This window comes from Chiloscyllium plagiosum, unplaced genomic scaffold (genome assembly GCF_037043375.1).
Source record: "Chiloscyllium plagiosum isolate Xiang-an unplaced genomic scaffold, Cpla_swu_hap1 HiC_scaffold_22, whole genome shotgun sequence".
Taxonomy (NCBI): Eukaryota; Metazoa; Chordata; class Chondrichthyes; order Orectolobiformes; family Hemiscylliidae; genus Chiloscyllium; species Chiloscyllium plagiosum.
The window spans coordinates 36,042,189-36,059,845 of NW_028270160.1; the positions used below are offsets into that span (position 1 = coordinate 36,042,189).

The 17,657-nt window shown below is 37.0% G+C and overlaps 1 protein-coding gene across 1 annotated transcript; it reads right to left on the bottom strand.

The window, feature by feature from the left end:
• Positions 1–1,300: 1,300 nt before the first annotated feature.
• Positions 1,301–12,068, bottom strand: clrn3 (clarin 3). The gene is made up of 3 exons (XM_043712202.2): positions 11,721–12,068; positions 7,302–7,484; positions 1,301–5,466 (listed from the first exon to the last, which is right to left on the bottom strand). Exons 1-3 carry the CDS (start codon positions 11,950–11,952, stop codon positions 5,189–5,191), a joined length of 693 nt encoding a protein of 230 aa, XP_043568137.2. The 5' UTR covers positions 11,953–12,068; the 3' UTR covers positions 1,301–5,188.
• Between the last annotated feature and the right edge of the window lie 5,589 nt (positions 12,069–17,657).

The following is a 17,657-nucleotide window of genomic DNA, read 5'->3' on the forward strand; positions in this document are numbered from 1 at the left end:
TGTACAGATTAACTACCGTCTGTCTGAAGAAATCCCTCTTCATCTCAGTTCCAAAGGGTCATGTCTTCACTCTCAGGCTGTGCCCTAGTCTCTTCTACCAGAAGAAAGATCTTCTCCACATTCCACTCTATCCAGGCCACTCAGTATTCTGTAAATTTTAATGCCCTCTCAATCTTCTCAACTCCCTGGAGTACAAGCTCAGAGTCCTCAACTTCTCCTCATATAACAGCATCCCTGGGGAGATTCTTGCAAATCTCCTCTGGATCTGTCTAATGCCAACACATCCGTGTTTAGATATGGGATAAAAATTACTCACAATATTCCAAATGCAGTCTGATCAGAGCCTTGTACAGCCTCAGCAGTACATTTCAGCTCTTGCATTCTAGCCCTCTTGAAAGGAATGGTAACATTGCATTTGTCTTGCTAACTGCCAACTGAACCTGCATGATAACCTTAAGAACGTTCTGAACTAGGACTTCTAGATCTCTTTGTGCTTCAGATTTCTAAAACCTTTCCCCATTTAGAAAGTAGTCTATGCCTCTTTTGCCCACTGTCCTAACTTATGAAAGCCTTCTACAGCCTCCCCACTTCCTCAACACTACCTGTCTCTCCACCTATATTTATGCCATTTGCAAACTTAGCAATAATGCCCTCAGTTCTTTCATTCAGATTGTCAATGTATAACGTGAATGGTTATGATCCCAATATGAACCCTTTCCGAAATCCACAAGTCACTGCCTGCCAATCTGAAAAAGACCCCTTTATCCCCAATCTCTGCCTTTTGCCAGTGAGCAAATCCTCTATCCATGCCAGTATCTTGCCCCTAACATGATGGGCTCCTATCTTATTTAGCAGCCTCCTGTGCAGCACATTGTCAAAGGCCTTCCGGAAATCCAGATAGATCACATCTTTTGTCAAACTTGCTCATTAACTCCTCAAAGATTATTTTGTTTCTTAAACCACAGCCACCAAGTGCAATATTTCCATTAAACTAAAGCTTTACAATTTAAAGAAATATGACTTAGTACTTCTTTCCATGCTTATTTGGCACCACTACAATGTTCTGGTCACTAAAGTAAAGGCTATAGCCAGACCATTCTGCAAGATAACATTGGAACAAAAAGAGTAAACTCTAGTTAAGCAGTAGTGAATGAATATCTAAGGCTGTTGTCATAGAATTTTATGATACAGTTCCATAATTTCTGTACTGGCTCCTCACAAGTACTAGCAGTTTGTAGATTAAAATGTTTATAAGTATCCATGAAACCTCAAAAGATCAAATAATGACAATTTTTTAAAAAATGTCACTTTTATTTCATAAATTTACTTTATATTTAAGCTTTCAAACATTTGAGAGTGCATATCGGGAACAAAGATTAACAAAGATTTTTTTACATGAAGGTGTACAATAGCATAGCACATATCATCAAATAAAAGATACAAAAACATCACAAGAACATGAAATCAGGGCCAGGCCACATAGCCTCTCAACACTTGAGAAGATCATGGCTGATCTGTGACTTAACTCCACAGAAACCACCTTTGCCTGACTTCTTTTAATATCTTTAGCCAACAAAATCGATCATTCTCAGAGTTAAAATATACTAATCTCTTACTCACCCTTGAATTTGTTAGCAATTTACATACACAATTCTGAAAATAAACACATTTTTAACAGTCAAACAATACTGTCAAATACTGTTTAGGAGCAGCAGCCTACATTACATTTGAGGTTATACTTTCCTCACATTCCCTCAGTAATGAGCAGTGTACAAGTCACAGAACATTCATTCTTAATTTTCAAAAGGGATTTGAATATATACGTGAAAATAAATGCTTTTCTGGTAATTGCAGAGTCTGGGGCTAATTGAATAGCTCATCCAGCAGTATAAAATGAGCTGACAAGTCATCATTTGAGTTGTATGATTCTATAATCTAAGTTTTTTTTAACAGAGTATGAAATTATGTTTTGTCTGTAGAGACGTTACTGGTCTAGACAAACAATTAATAATAGAATATATTGTTAATTGCGTTTGTCTAGCAATGACAACAGATGTTAGGTCAACAATTTATCTTATCAATGATTAAACCATTCAGATCAGGAAAATGCCAAGTTCAGCCCCTATACTGAATTAGCTGAACTCAACTTGGCAGAGGATGCTCAGCACTAATGGGTCTCAGGGAGCAAATGAGCTAAGGATCCCACTCCTAGTGAGCGTGTAGCTGTGTACATTTTGTGTGGTAAGCTAGAAATGAACTCTGCTATAACATATCCTTCATGGCTTACTGCTACTCTTGGCTCACTAATGCTCTCTTGATTGAGGGACTGAAATGTCCAGCACATTATGCCTCAGCAAGAAATGAATATGCTCATGAGAAAAACGTTAATATATAGAAATCATTTAATTATGTATCAGTCCTGGTCTTTCATTCTTATATAGCCATCTTGCAGACACCTACATTGTGAAAGACTTACAATTATATTGCACTTTTCACAACTTCAGGAAATTCTGAAGCGCGTTTTTTTTTTTTTCTTTACTATTTTATGGAAAATGGGTGTCATTGGAAAGGTCAGCACTTGATGAAGATACATAATTGCTCCTAAACTGAGTGGCTTGTTAGGCCATTTGAGAGGGAAATTCAGAGCCAGACTGGAGAAGGCCAATAAACGTAGTGAACTGGACAGATTTTTAAAACAATTGACAATAGTTTCATGGCACCATTTTTGAGATTAGCTTTCAATCTAAATTTTTTTAACTTAATTTAAACTTCACCAGCTGCCATCTGGGATTTGAATGCACGATCCCACCATTTGTCTGGCTCTCTGGATTGTTAGTCCAATAGACAACATCTTAAAATTTTTTGAAGCATATTCATTGTTATAATGTAGGAGATAATTTGAATAGAGCACAGCTTTTGATAATGGCCAGACAAACTGTTTCAGATGTATCTTTGCTGTGACAACTTGTAGACCCACCTGAGAAAGCAAACGCGGCCTGTGTTTCACAGGTCAACTAACAAATGGTACCACAACAATGCAGTACTCTCTTAGAACTACACTTAATTATCAGCGTTCATTTTTGTTATTGAGTCTCTCGAGTTAAATTTAGTTTCACAACCTTCAGACTCAAAGACCATAATGCAACAAAATGAACAGGGCCCAAAACCATGCTGTTGAAATTTCAATTAAAAACGGATACTTTTATAACCTGACATTAAGAGGAAGGGATTATAATTATGTTTGTACAACTGCATTTCCAGTCAATGCCCAGAAGAAATGACATTAATGAATGACATCTGAACCCACTTCAAAACCCATCCACCAGGACAGAGTTAAAATCAGACTGCAAAATGTATTTGGATATTCAGTAGTCTGTCCACCTTACATACAGAATGATGATTATGCAGCTTTGATTTGTTGTTGTCACATCGAATTATTCATGGCATTGGAAATCTGAGTTTCCTGTGTTTTTGCCCTTGCATAATGCAGAGAAAAGGGAATAGATCTGTTAGGTCAGGTTTCTGCCCCATTGTTCTTCAATTGCACTTATTAAATTGGCTAGATGTTATGCAATTTGAAGTAGATGAGAATGTAGAGTTAGAAAAGTAAACACATCAGCCATGATCTTATTTAAGGTTGCAGCAGGTGTGAGGGACCAAATGGTCTATTGCTGCTCCTAATTCCTCCATTCATAGGTCATATATCCCATGGTATTACAAGAGATGGACAAAGTGTTTGAGACTCAGGTGAGCACTCCGATATCAATAATGAAGGAGTGATGAGAATACCCTTGCCTTTGCAGGAATTGTGATGGCAAAACTATCGAGTGTTAACTGTCATTCCACCACTGAAGTTAGCACCAACTCTGAGAGTCTTCACGTGCAGAATAATGAGGGAATCTATCAATTGCTGTCAGAGATTCAATACTCTACAATCATTTAGAAATCATCAAGTTGGGGAGAATAGTCTTCCTTCACTGGGAACACAATGAAATTGTACTAATCATAAATATAGATAAGTTCAGACAAAAGGAACATAGGAACAAGAGCAGACCTTTCAGCCCTTCCAGTCTGATCCACCATTCAATGAGATCACGGCTGATCTGTGGCCTAAATCCATATACCTGCCTTTGGTCCATATCGAAAAAAAATCTCAGATTTAACCTAACATCTAGCATTAACTTTTATTTGTGGAAGAGAATTGCAAACAACTACCACTCTTTGTGTGTAGAAGTGCTTCCTAACATCTCTCCTGTATGGTCTGGCACTGATTTTTTGACAATGTCCCTAGTTTGAGAATCCCTAACCAGTAGAAATAATTTGTATTTATCTACCTGTCTTTTCCTGTTAACATAAAGTCATAGAGTAATAGAGATTTACAGCACAGAAACAGACCCTTCAGTCCAACTCATCCATGCCAACCAGATATCCCAACCCAATCTAGTCCCACCTGCCAGCACCCAGCCCATATCCTTCCAAACCCTTCCTATTCATATACCCATCCAGATGCTTTTTAAAAGTTGAAATTGTACTAGCCTCCACCACGTCCTCTGGCAGCTCATTCCATACACGTACCACCCTCTGCATGAACAAGTTGCCCCTTAGGTCATCTAATCACCCCTTCACCTTTTCAAATTCAAGAGAAAATAGGCCTAATTTGTATCATCGCTCTTCATAACTTAAATCCTAAAGTCTGGATATCATTCTTATAAACTTACGCTGTACTCTCTCTGAGACCAATATATCCTTCCTAAGACCCATTCTAGTGGGAAAGATAATCATATAAGTATACAAATTAAGACAAAGTTTAGGTCAATTCAACCATCACATATCCTGATGTTAAGATCAGTACACTTTATGATCATTGTCTCAACTTCAAAAAACTGAAAATTATTCCCAAGCAGTACTTTTCTCTTTTATAATTTCTGGTGTTTTTGCAAAATTATTAATTCCATTTTGGATCTCTTTGTCAAATGTTGGTGGCAGATAGGAACACAAATTATGCTTTGTTTAGAGAATATGTTGAAGTAAAGGAATGATAATTCTGACATTATCTCTGCAAATCGCATTTATCATAATCGCATCATCAGTGTAAAGTTTACCAGATTACCTGGCACATACTCTGTAATGTATTTGTTTATCATTTTTTTCTTTCATCAATCATTTAATACTCAGTTATAATCTGGAATTAATACATCAAAACATCCTTCGGGGCGATTTCCATCGGTCTTTTCTGTTCTCTTTCTCTTGTATAATTTGCATGTTGATATGCATAGACAATTCCAATTGTAGTGACATTAAGAGCCAAAGACAGCAAGATAAGCCAAAATGAATAATCATAATTATCAACCTTAAGCCTGAATGTGGCCAGGCCTTCTTGAATTGAATTGCTTATCAATACTGTGGATAAATTGTTCACTGATGTATTCACTGCAAATAGAATCATTGCCAGAAATGTTGAAACACCTGAAAGAAATATGTTTATTGCATTATTTAATATGTAAATAATTATCAATACTAGAAGTCATTTAATCTTTTATGCATTTTCTGAATAATAGCTCATCTTTTAACAATGTTGAGAATGAAAATCACAAATTTTAATTGGTTCCACCAAACTTCAAAAGAAAAAAAAAAGTTTGCTCTATTTACATGCATTCTTTCTCTTTCTATTTGTTACAGTTAGGTTTTCTAAGCTGACTTAGCCAGTGACTGAAAAATGTAAATCAAATTTTCCAAATCCTAATTAAAAAGGAAGATCATTGACTACAATAAACAAATGAAACAAACTTATTTTAAACAGTTTCATGGGAGGTAGATTCAGAACAGAATCTAACCAGTTCTCCACAGAGAGAGGTGAAGGAACAGGAAACGCATCTTGGTGGTTAGTTAAGAGAATTATTGATCAAATGTTCGAAATGAGTCACTTGATTGTGTTGGCTTCTGGTAGAAACTTGGTCAAAACACATCAGGAGGTAATTAAAGTATTTTCAAAATTGAGGTTTAAGAAGAAAACAAATATTTATTTCAAAATAGCATTGCAATCAACAGCAGTAACATGCTTGCTTTTCTATACAAGTATTCATTTTAGATTAGAGGATTTTATTGAAACTTTATTATTTGAACTCATGGATTGATCATCCAGACTTCTCTTCAATTTTAAATTACAGCACAAAAGAAACATCAATATAAATGAAAATTTGTTAGGTAATCTTTTCCGTAATACTTGTGCGTGGGTGGATTAGATTACTTGTAAACAGTGACACCATTTAGATTGAAAGTCAAACCAGTAGATTACTGGTGGCACTTTAAGTTTGAATCAAATGATCATCACTTTAATAAATCCTATTCTCGAGACTTGAGCACAAAATCTAGACTGACACTTCTAAGGGAATGTTGCATTGTCAGAGGTATTGTTTTTTTAAACATAATGTTAAACAAGACGCATAGGTTGATATGACAGGCATTGTTCAAAAAAGAGCAAAGGAATTTTACCATTTTCCTGATGAACATTTATCTCGAAGCAATACAATTAATAAAACCATTTAATTTGTCATTTATCCCACTGCAAATTAGCTGTTTCATTTCTGAACTGAAAACAGAAAATGCTGGAAATCACAGCAGGTCAGGCAGCATCCATGGAGTAAGAGCAAGCTAACGTTTCCAGTCCAGATGACTCTTCATCAGACTTGGCCACCTCTGACAAAGAGTCATTGAGACTCGAAATATTAGCTCCAAGGATGCTGCCTGACCCACTGTGATTTCCAGCATTTTTAGTTTTTAGTATAGATTCCAGCATCTGCAGTAATTTGTTCATACAAGCTTTTTAATCTCCCTGTGTCACAAGGGACTGCATTTCAAAAATAGAGAACATTTCAGTAGGACATTCTTGACGGAGTAGACAATGCAGTGTGAATCTAAGTTACTTCTTCCTTGATCCTTATTTCATTAAAAATATGTGCTTTAACAATATAAACTTTTTAGCAACCAGTCAAACTTCTGCTTTTCAGAAGTGTTTTAAGAGAAGCTTTCCTAGATGTTTACCTATCAATAAAAAGTATTCCATTAATTTGTACTCAAAGAAGACAAAAAACCTTGCTGTGTTAAGCCATCCACATGTCCATACTGATTCATTACACTCTTCAACAGAAGACAAAGTAACAAAATATTTGACTGTGTAACCAACATGCAAAAGTAAACATTAAATACTGGAGTTTATTTGAGCTTATTTGAAATAGCAAGCCAACAATTCAATTTTTTTTTCAAAAAATCATTCAAGTACCAGTTGATTCATTCATACTTACAACTTATGGAGCTACAGGTGTAAACTCCGACTGGCCCACAGATGTTCTCATATGGATTACTGATGCTATTGTACAGGGTGACTATGGCACTTAGCAGTGTAAACAACATCCCAAGCACAATGAACAGGATAACTAGGATGTGGATTACTCTTGCAGTGTTTGCATTTTTAAAACATTCCAAAACTGAAAGAAAAGGCACACAACAATAGGCAGATGTTATGTTTAATATCTTGCAAAACAAAACTCATGAAAACAATTATTCATTATCTGCAATATTTGAAAAATTCTACACAATTACATTTTACCTGAAGGTGCGGAACAAGTGAAATTTATAATGTTTAATGGCTAATCATCCTCCCTTGAACTATGAAATATGATGTAACTGCTACTTTGAGATGACTATTATTTTGTTAATTAGCTTATTTGGTCTGCTGTTGATTAGCTATTATTTAAAACAATTGAAACAATCTTGTAAGGTATATTCCTGCTCTGTGATTAGGTGCTGAATTAGCCGATTATAACTGACGTTGGTTTGGTGCACCAGCTCCACTCTTCACTGGTAATAACAGAATTTAAATTTGAGTCAAGTGATGGCATGGCTAGTTACAGAGGAACCTCGATTATCTGGCATTTGATTAACTGAATTTCGGATTATCCAAATAAGATCACAAGGTCCCAATGTTTGACTAGCAATGTTATCCAGCATTCAATTATCTGACATTTGCTTAACTGAATGAAATACTCCCCACCTCTCTCCTTCGGATAATTGAGGTTCCTTTGTGTATGGGGTTTAGACTATATCTGGCTTAATATTAGAAACAATTCAGCTACGTTTGTCAACAAATAATAACAATACTTACTTAAACAATCATGCGAAGGTAATTGACTAAAACAGACTCAGACTGTGCATAGATTGGCATGGTTTATATTCTAACATTGCAGACTGAATAAAGAAACAAGATACCTCTTATCCCTTTGAGCCTGATCCGCCATTCAATAAGATCATGGCTCTTCTCATTTTAACCTCAACTCTGCTTTTTTTTAAAATTAAAGATTCTGCATTCACCGTCTTTTGAGGAAAGGAATTCCAAAGACTCTCAACCCTCTAAGAGAAAAAAACAAATGTTTCCTCATCTTTGTTTTATATGGGTGGCTCCTTATTTTTAAATTATGATCCCAAGTTCGAGATTCTCCCACAAGAGGAAACATCTTTCTAGTATCTACCTGATCAAGCCGCTGTTCTATGTTGCAATTAAATCACCTCTGACTGTTATAAATCCTGAGGTTATGGGCCTTGCGTGTCTAACCTACTCTCATAAGGCAAACGCTCATTCTAGGTATTAGCCCAGTAAACCTTTTCCAAACTGCTTCCAACGCAATAACATCCTTCTGCAAATGCGGTGATCAGTACTGTACACTGTATTCCAGTCTCACCAATGTCCTATATTACTAAAGCATAACCTCCCTACTCTTACATTCAATTCCCCTTGCAACAAACCATCACATTCTATTAACTTTCCTGAATATTTGCAGTACCTGCATAACTAACTTTCAGTAATTCATGAACTAGAACATCGAGATCTCTCCACACCTCAGAGCTCTGCAACCTCTCACTAATTAAGTAATTTATTTTTATTTTATTATTTTTGCCAAAATGGACAATTTCGTGCTTTCCTAAACTGTATTCTATTTGCCAGACTTTTGTCAACTCACTTAACTTATCCATAATTCTTTGTGGCTCCTCCTGTCTTCTTCCCAATTCATTTGCCTACGTATTCTTGTGCCATTAAATATTTAGCTAGCATACCTTCCAGTCCTTCATCCATATCATTGATATTAAATTACCTAACTTAAGCCAAATATGGTTACAAAATAAAAGCTCTATCACCCCATAGGAGATAAGAAATAGCTAATGCAATCAAAAGGTTCCACAGATTTCTCAGATATCTTATCCCCTCCAGACATTACAAAATCTCAATAAAAATGCAAAATGGATCACAATTCTTCACTATCAATGACACAATCTTGAAATTCCCTCTAAGGCTGCTCCACAATAGACTGCTTCAAACTCTAGTGATTCACCTTCCTTTCCTGGGGTTGTAGTCCCTTGGATTCTTGGAAACTGCATTTCAGCACTTACTCACAAGTGCCATTTCACCATTCACTTAAGCTCCATTAGTTAGATCTGCCCCTGGAGTTTTCCTCATCTCTCATACCAATCGGTTTCACAAAGCAAATACTACTTATTGTAAGCCTTCAAATTCCCCTCATTGTTTCACTGAACTACCAACTTCTTTCAATCTCTTCACAGCTCCTACGACTTCCCTAAGCGTTCATCACACAGATGTATGCAACTGTACTAAGACTCCCCTGGGCATCAGCTACACTGAACCCTTATAGATCAGTTGTCTTTTTTTACACAGCTAACAGCAATCCTGTCTAGTATGGAATCTGCTTCTCTCTCTCTCTCTGCACACATGTACTGACTTCCAGTTTCACTGCCTGTCATCTTTAAATGCCTCCTTAGTGACCCCAAGGATGCACTCAAGTAACATATTGAAACATTTGCAACAAGCCCTGCATCTATTGCTAGACAGAATTGGATGCAATTAATATTTTGGAACAGTCAAGTGTAATAAACCCTTAGAACTCAGTTTTTTAACTGTAAATATTTTCACAGAGTGCTAGTTTATAGCACAAATTGCATGCAACAAAAAGCAAAAATTCATCTCACTGGACCAAGCTATTGGAAATATATTTTGCTGTTTGTAACCAAGTTATAAAACAAAGGATTTGATGACTAAAATAAAAAAGTAATCTTATATCTACCTCAATTTATTTAGTTGCTGGAATGTGTTTTTTTATGATTAGTCTAGTAGGTCATTAAAATGATTTTTTTTTTAAATCAAAAGCAATCTGCAACACGTTTTGTATATTTTCATTTCTATGAAATCATAGATCTGGGATCCAATTGATTAAATCCATAATTCTAAAGTACATTTTTATTAAATTTAATTTTATTTCATATTTAATGGAGGGATAACATCGATGCTTTTTCAAGAAGCATTAAATTATCAATCACACATTGAAGAAAATAGGGTGAAAAAGACTTATACTGTCACTAAGAGACAAAATGGTTACTGTGTTTCGAAATATTATAAGATGGAGAACGTTTAAAAGAGATATACAATTTTGTTGCCAAGATGGAAGGTTTGAGTTATAAAGAAAGGCTGGGAATTTTTTCACTAGAACACATGAAGTTGAGGGTGATCATGTAAAAGCTTATAAAATACTGAGGGGTATAGGTAGAGTTAATGGTAGTTGTCTTTTCCCTAAAGGGCTTATTTTTAAAGTGCGAGGAGAGAGGTATTTTTTAAAAATGAGAGGCAAATTTTTTACACAGTGGGTCGTTCACATTTGGAATGAGGAAGTGGTGGATGTGGGTGCAATTACAATGCTTAAAAGTTATTTGGATAAGTACATGAAATGGAAAGGTTTGGAGGGAAATGAACCAGGAGCAGCCAGGTAGACTAGTTTAGTTTGGGATTATATTCAATCTGTTTGGAATGAAGAGTCTGTTTCCATATTGTGTGACTGTATGACTCCATGCAAATCTAATATACTTTGTGAATTTGCCTTATAATAATGTAATACTCCAGGGCAAAACCTGTCCCACTTTCCTACAGTCAGTTGTAGTGGTCTCCTAGTGGATCTGGCACCATCCATTTTCAAGTCAGCGGTCTCCTGACTGGAATGCCCCAGCCTGTTTCAGTAGCAGCAGAGATATCTGGGGCACCAGATGGTCCTGATGAGTGACAGAAATGGGATGGCCAGCAGGAAGACAGAACTTAAGACAGGACTTCAACTCCTTTTTCAACATTTCCATGTAGGTAAGGCATGGCCAGGGAGAGGAATCACAGTTAATGTGGAAAGGCAACATAAGGCCTCATCACCTCACTTTCCTGCCACGTAATGATAGTTGTTGAAAATGTAGCACAATATCTGTCTATAAATAAACATAATACCGGCAAGACAGAGAAAGTGTCAATATAAACAAAAAATGTATCTTATTATTTTATATAGTCATGTAACCAATAAATAAAATGGACAGATAGAGAAAAATATATGTGGCTCACAGTAGACTAAATTTAACAATTTCAAAATGGTCTGGATCATGTCTCTATAGATTTGTAACATACTTCTTTCAGAAGAATAAATATTTGGAGAAGAATAAATTGCAGTTCATGGGGAAAGAACTGAGCTACAATGGGGTAGCTTTTTCAAAGAGGTCCAGCCATGATGGGCTAATAGATTAATTTTGTGTTGTACCATTCCATAATCCATTCTCTCACAGAACTTGAATGTTCAAGTTATCTTGTAAATGTCAGTACTTCACTGTATTTAAAAAAAAGCAATTACCTTTTATAGTGCCATCAGGTATGAAAATTGGACAACCAGATTTTTCACGTAGTCCATTAAACAATCCATACTTAAGGTTCATTTCTCCGACTGCATCACCACTTTTATTCTCGCAGGTTACTGCAGTGTCAACCCATGAATCCGTTGCTAATATTGCAGATATTAACATGCAAGTCCCCAGACTGACAGAAAATCCTCCCAGAAACATTAACTTCTTCCTCAGAGATGGCATTTTCTCACACTATTATGGCCTAAGTTATACACAAAATAATTTCAAACCAAAATATATTTAAATTTTAATGTCTTCTATCGCAAGGTTTAGCAAAACAAAAACCACCTCCGTTTGTACTGTCTGACTAGGCAGTTGCTTGCCTTGTGAATAGTACACCTATCCGGATATGGCGAAAAAGATGGACCTTGTATCGAGAGTGGCAGCAATAAAGTGCCATAATTATTGAACCTTGCCCAGGAGCAATTGGTTGCCATAGTTTTGTTTATTATAAGTGAAATACAGAAGAGAAACACTTTCATATGATGCATGCTTTTTTAATCGAAACTGCTGATGGACTAAAAACAATCATTTAGATTTTGCATTCTTCCCTGTTCAGATACAATTTAAGGTTAATCAAAGTAACCTCACTAAAAATTACAACAGCAAGCATATATTTCTATGAAATAACTGTAAGTCACTATTTGAAAGGGGAAATACTAATCCACTGTAACAAAATCTCCAACAATTCAAAGAATCTTAAATCAAATCATAACGATGGACTCCAGTCATCCACCTTCTCGCTTCCCAGCTGTTCACCTTCGGGGTTCAGGTAGGCACTCGGTGCTTCCTTTCCAGGGATACCTGGGCACAGGCATCACCAGAAACAAAAGCAGGATGTCAGGTTGAATGACCCACTCAATCTTCGGCTGCCTGGATCTGTTGATGGCAACCTTGGCCAGGCCAAAGAGCACTACCATGGGTAGCATGGTGGCTCAGTGGTTAGCACTGCTGCCTCACAGCGTCAGGACCTGGGTTCGATTCCAGCCTCAGGCAACTGTCTATCTGTAGTCTTCACATTCTCTCTGTGTCTGTGTGGGTTTCCTCCAGATGCTCTGGTGTCCTCCCACAATCTAAAGGTGTGCATGTTAGGTGGATTGCTATGTTAACTGCCCATAGTTTCCTGGGATTTGCAAGCCAGATGGATTAGCCATGGAAATGTAGGGTTACAGGGATGGGAGGGGTGTTGATCTGGATGGAATACTCTTCAGAGAGTCAGTGTGCACTTAATGAGCTGAATGGCCTGCTTCCACGTTATAAGGATCCTATGATTTTCCCAGTGTGTCTGAACAAAATATATTGGGGGCTAAACTAGATTGTCAATGAAATTGGTCACTGGTTTTGAGTGCATGGTTACCCCTATCACACTCAATCTCAGCAACTGTTATTGCCTGCACAATTCCACATATACAGCATATCCAACAGTGAATGTATTGCAAGGTGGCTGCACACCTTAACAGGGGTTGAGGTTCATATGAGGCTAATGCCATTTAAAGCTAAACTGTGCCTCTTACATCGGATAAAAACAAAATATTGCAGATACTGGAAATCTGAAACAAACACAGAAAATGCCAATGAAACTCAACAGGCCTAGCAGCATATGAAGAAAGATTAATGTTTTGAGTCCAAAATGACTCTTCTTCAGAATAAATTTTCTGTGTTTGTTTTGTTTTATTATTGATATGCATTTAGGCTGCAGAAGGAGCTGAAATTGCACATAAAACATTTAAAGACCGGAGTCACTAGCATTATTGCATATCAAGTGTGCACAGGTGATAGGCTTTAGCTGGTTATTTACTTTTGCCTCTATTAATAGACAGTCTGAAAATGTGATATTGGGTTCGGAAGTGCACATTTGTAATGTGTAAGTCTGTATGTAAATGATCATAAAGCTAAGTAAAGATTTGCTCAGGTTCTACAAACCAGCTGGTTTAGCTAGTTTAAAACATTGAAGAAGAGGTGTTTGATTTGTGTTGACTGTGAAGTGATCAGAAATGGAATCAATGCTATTTTTAACTTAAACTGACACCCTGAGTTAGAAAGCTATATGTGCTGCAAGGCTAAATTGTGAGATCTTAATTTATTTTAACAAATCTTTAGCATTGCTCTAGTGATTGTTATGGAAACTTAACTGTCTTGTGTACAGCATGTTCATGTGTTATGTGTATTGCTATGGACAAAATTCTAAGCAGAACACAGAATGACACATAAGGGGCAATTGGATGCTGTAATGTGTTGTCTCGCAGTCCTATTAGCTTCATTTAAATACAACCTAGGCTGCAGAGATGAAAGTCTTCTTTCTGTGTTGCATGTAATGAGTGTGCACTGTTGCAGTCATGATCTTATCAAACACCAGAGCGGTTCAGAGAACTAAAAGGCCTACTCTAGCTCCTACATCCTCTGTTCCTTTGAACCAACAATTTGGCTGGACATACTGTTAAATTGGAATGTATAATTGAAAGAATAAAGGAAAGAACTGTAGATGTCAACAATCTGAAACAAAAACAGAAATTGCTAGAGAAATTCAGCATCTGTGAGGAGAAAGCAGAGTTAACATTTCAAACATTTCACACCCAGTGATGAAGTGTCAGGCCCACTGAGTTTCTCCAGAAATTTCTGTTTTTGTATCATTGAAAGCCTTGACAGGGTCACATTTCCCAAAGGCACAACTCCTCAACTTATTCATTATCAAAAGACAAGGTTGTTGTATGGTGTTCGATCACTTATTAACACCTTGGACTTTATGTTAAATGTCTGCATCTTAGTACACATGTAATCCTTTGACTATTAACATATCATCATCTTTGCTACTTCTTCAACAAGATGACACATCGAGGGCTCAATCCAAATCTGAAGGCACGCTCTGTATTGAATGTCAGAGAAAGTTGTGGGTCGATGGGTTTATTTGGACCTTCACCTATATGTTTCTGTTTAACGCCTCCTCACTCTCAAGCTTCCTGCGAACAGGATCGTCAGAGGAATGTGCATCACAAAAACATAGGGTATTTAAAATAAATTCTGAACCGCTTGCAATGTTTCAATTTAAAGTAATATAAAACTTAAACAATAAAGGAAAATCAAATAGCAAAAGAATAAACAAGTACAGTCAAGAATGCAAAGTGACCTTAAAACATTAAATAAATCCAATATGTGGGACAATCCTGAATCAGTACTTTTCATTTTAATGAAACAGAAATATAAGGAACAGGTAGCATCTCCAAAAAAGAAGAGAGATAGCCACTGCATGAGCAGCTTTTTGGGATCCTCAAGTGTTCCTTATCTATCACCTTGGAAAATGATTTGCAAGGCCAATTTTAGCATTTGTTTACAATTTAATGAGGTTCTGATAGCACCAGAGTATTTTGCAATCTCTGTATAATCTAGTCATAATGAACTGGCACAGATAGGTACAAGGCTCCTCCTAGGATTTTTCAAGCTGCTACATCCTTGCAGAGATTTTCAGTTAATGTAGCTAATTGAAAAACTGCCCTTTAAATTATCAGTCACTTTAAGAGATTAAAGAGTTGGTATTGGAAGTTCAACCATACAGAGTAAAGGTTTTATCTTCTTGTAGTTTTCCCTTGGGTATATCAGCTAAATATTTTAGTTAATTGCATCTCTGACAAAAGCTGGAAGCATATGGAAATTTTATAATGGTGGGAATAGCTTTCGTACATTCATTTCATTACGTAACAAATTGTATCATGTCAGGTTTTGAAACCTATTTGAAACTGTACCAACAGATTGCCCTATCCCACTTGTTAACGGCAACAGTGATAGCTTTCAAACTGTTGATAAAACATCTTCAGATACCCCCATTAATATAGTCATCAATAGGACAACTCATAAAGTGAGATTATTAAATATGGACAATTCACACACCTCTATAAGTTGCATTCAGTTAAAAGTAGAACATATTTAGGAACTGGTGGTTCCACCAACTATTCTCAAACAGATAAATCCCCAAAGGAAATTGAAAATGAAACTAATCATCAAAAAGAAAAACAAGCAACGAAAGGGATTGGACAGCTGATGGATTAGTACTGCTCTTTTCCACTAGACCCTGAATTCAAATTCCATCTGAATTGTTGGATGGAAGTTCTCTTCCTGTTCTGGTTGTTCGAATACAAATGGCATTCCCAGTGGAACACTACGTAAAACAAATTTATTACTTGGCACTAATCCTGAGGGACAGGATTTACATGCATTTGGAAAGGCAAGGACTCCAACCTATCACCTTCATCCCGCCTCCATCCACCTATTGCACTTAGTTACCTTCTCCCCAGCCCCAACCCCTCCCATTTATCTCTCCACCCCGGAGACTCCCAGCCTAATTTCTGATGAAGGGCTCCTGCCCGAAACGTCGATTTTCCTGCTCCTCGGATGCTGCCTGACTTGCTGTGCTTTTCCAGCAGCACTCTAATCTTAACTCTGATTAGGGATAGTCGACCTGGCTTTGTGTGTGGGAAATTGTGTCTCACTAACTTGGTTGAGTTTTTTGAAGAAGTATCAAAAAGGATTAATGAGATCAGAGTGGTGGACATGATCTATATGGACTTCAGTAAGGCTTTCGACAAGATTCCCCATGGGAGACTGGTTAGTGAGGTTAGATCACATGGACTACAAGGAGACTAGCCACTTGGATACAGAACTGGCTCAAAGGTAGAAGACAAAGGGTGGTGGTGGAGGGTTGTTTTTCACACTGGTGGCCTGTGACCAGAGATATGCCACAAGGATCAGTGCTAGGTCCACTGCTTTTCATCATTTGTATTAAGGATTTTGATGTGAACATAGGAGGAATGGTTAGTAAGTTTGCAGATGACACCAAAATTGGAGGTGTAATGGAAAGCAAAGAAGGTTACCTCATAGTGCAACTGAATCTTGATCAGATGAGTCAATGGGCCGAGGACTAGCAGATGGAGTTTAATTTAGATAAATGTGAGGTGCTGCATTTTGGAAAGGTAAATATGCGCAGGACTTATACATTTAATGATAAGGTCCTGGGGAGTGCTGCTGAACAAAGAGATCTTGGAATGCAAGTTCATAGTTCCTTGAAAGTGGAGTCACAGGTAGATAGGATAATGAAGAAGGCGTTTGGTATGCTTGCTTTTATGGGTCAGTGCATTGAGTGTAGGAATTGGAAGGTCATGTTACAGCTGTACAGCACATTAGTTCCGCCACATTTGGAATACTGCGTGCAATTCTTGTCTTCCTGCTATAGGAAAGATTTTGTGAAACTTAAAAGGGTTCAGAAAAGATTTCCAATGTGTTGCCAGGGTTGCAGGGTTTGTGCTATAGGAGGGTCTGTATTGACTGAGGCTATTTTACCTAGAGCATCAGAGGCTGAGGAATGACCTTATAGAGGTATGTAAAATCATGGACAGAATGAATAGGTCTTTTCCCTGAGGTGGGGAAGTCAAAAACTAGAAGGAATACGTTTAAGGTGAGAGGAGAAAGATTTAAAAGGGACGTAAGGGTCACCTTTTTCTCGCAGGAGGATGGTGCGTGTATAGAACAAGCTGCTAGTGGAAGTGGTGGAGGCTGGTACAATAATGACATTTAAAAGCATCTGGATGGATATATGAATAGGAAGGGTTTAAAGTGATAGGGGCCAAATGCTGCCAAATGGGACAAGATTAATTTAAGATATCTGGTCAGCATGGATGAGTTGGACCAAAGGGTCTGTTTCCATATTTGCAATTCTATCACTCTATGACTCGAAATCGCACAAAATAAGAAATTGATGATTTATAAAGTTCAAACTTGATCTCTTTAATTTTATATTCTTCACCTCCATTTACAAACCCTATTACTCATATGCCGTTTTAGCCAGATTATCAATTGGTCTTGTCACCATAAGAATTTGGACAAAAAAAGCTTCTCTGCTC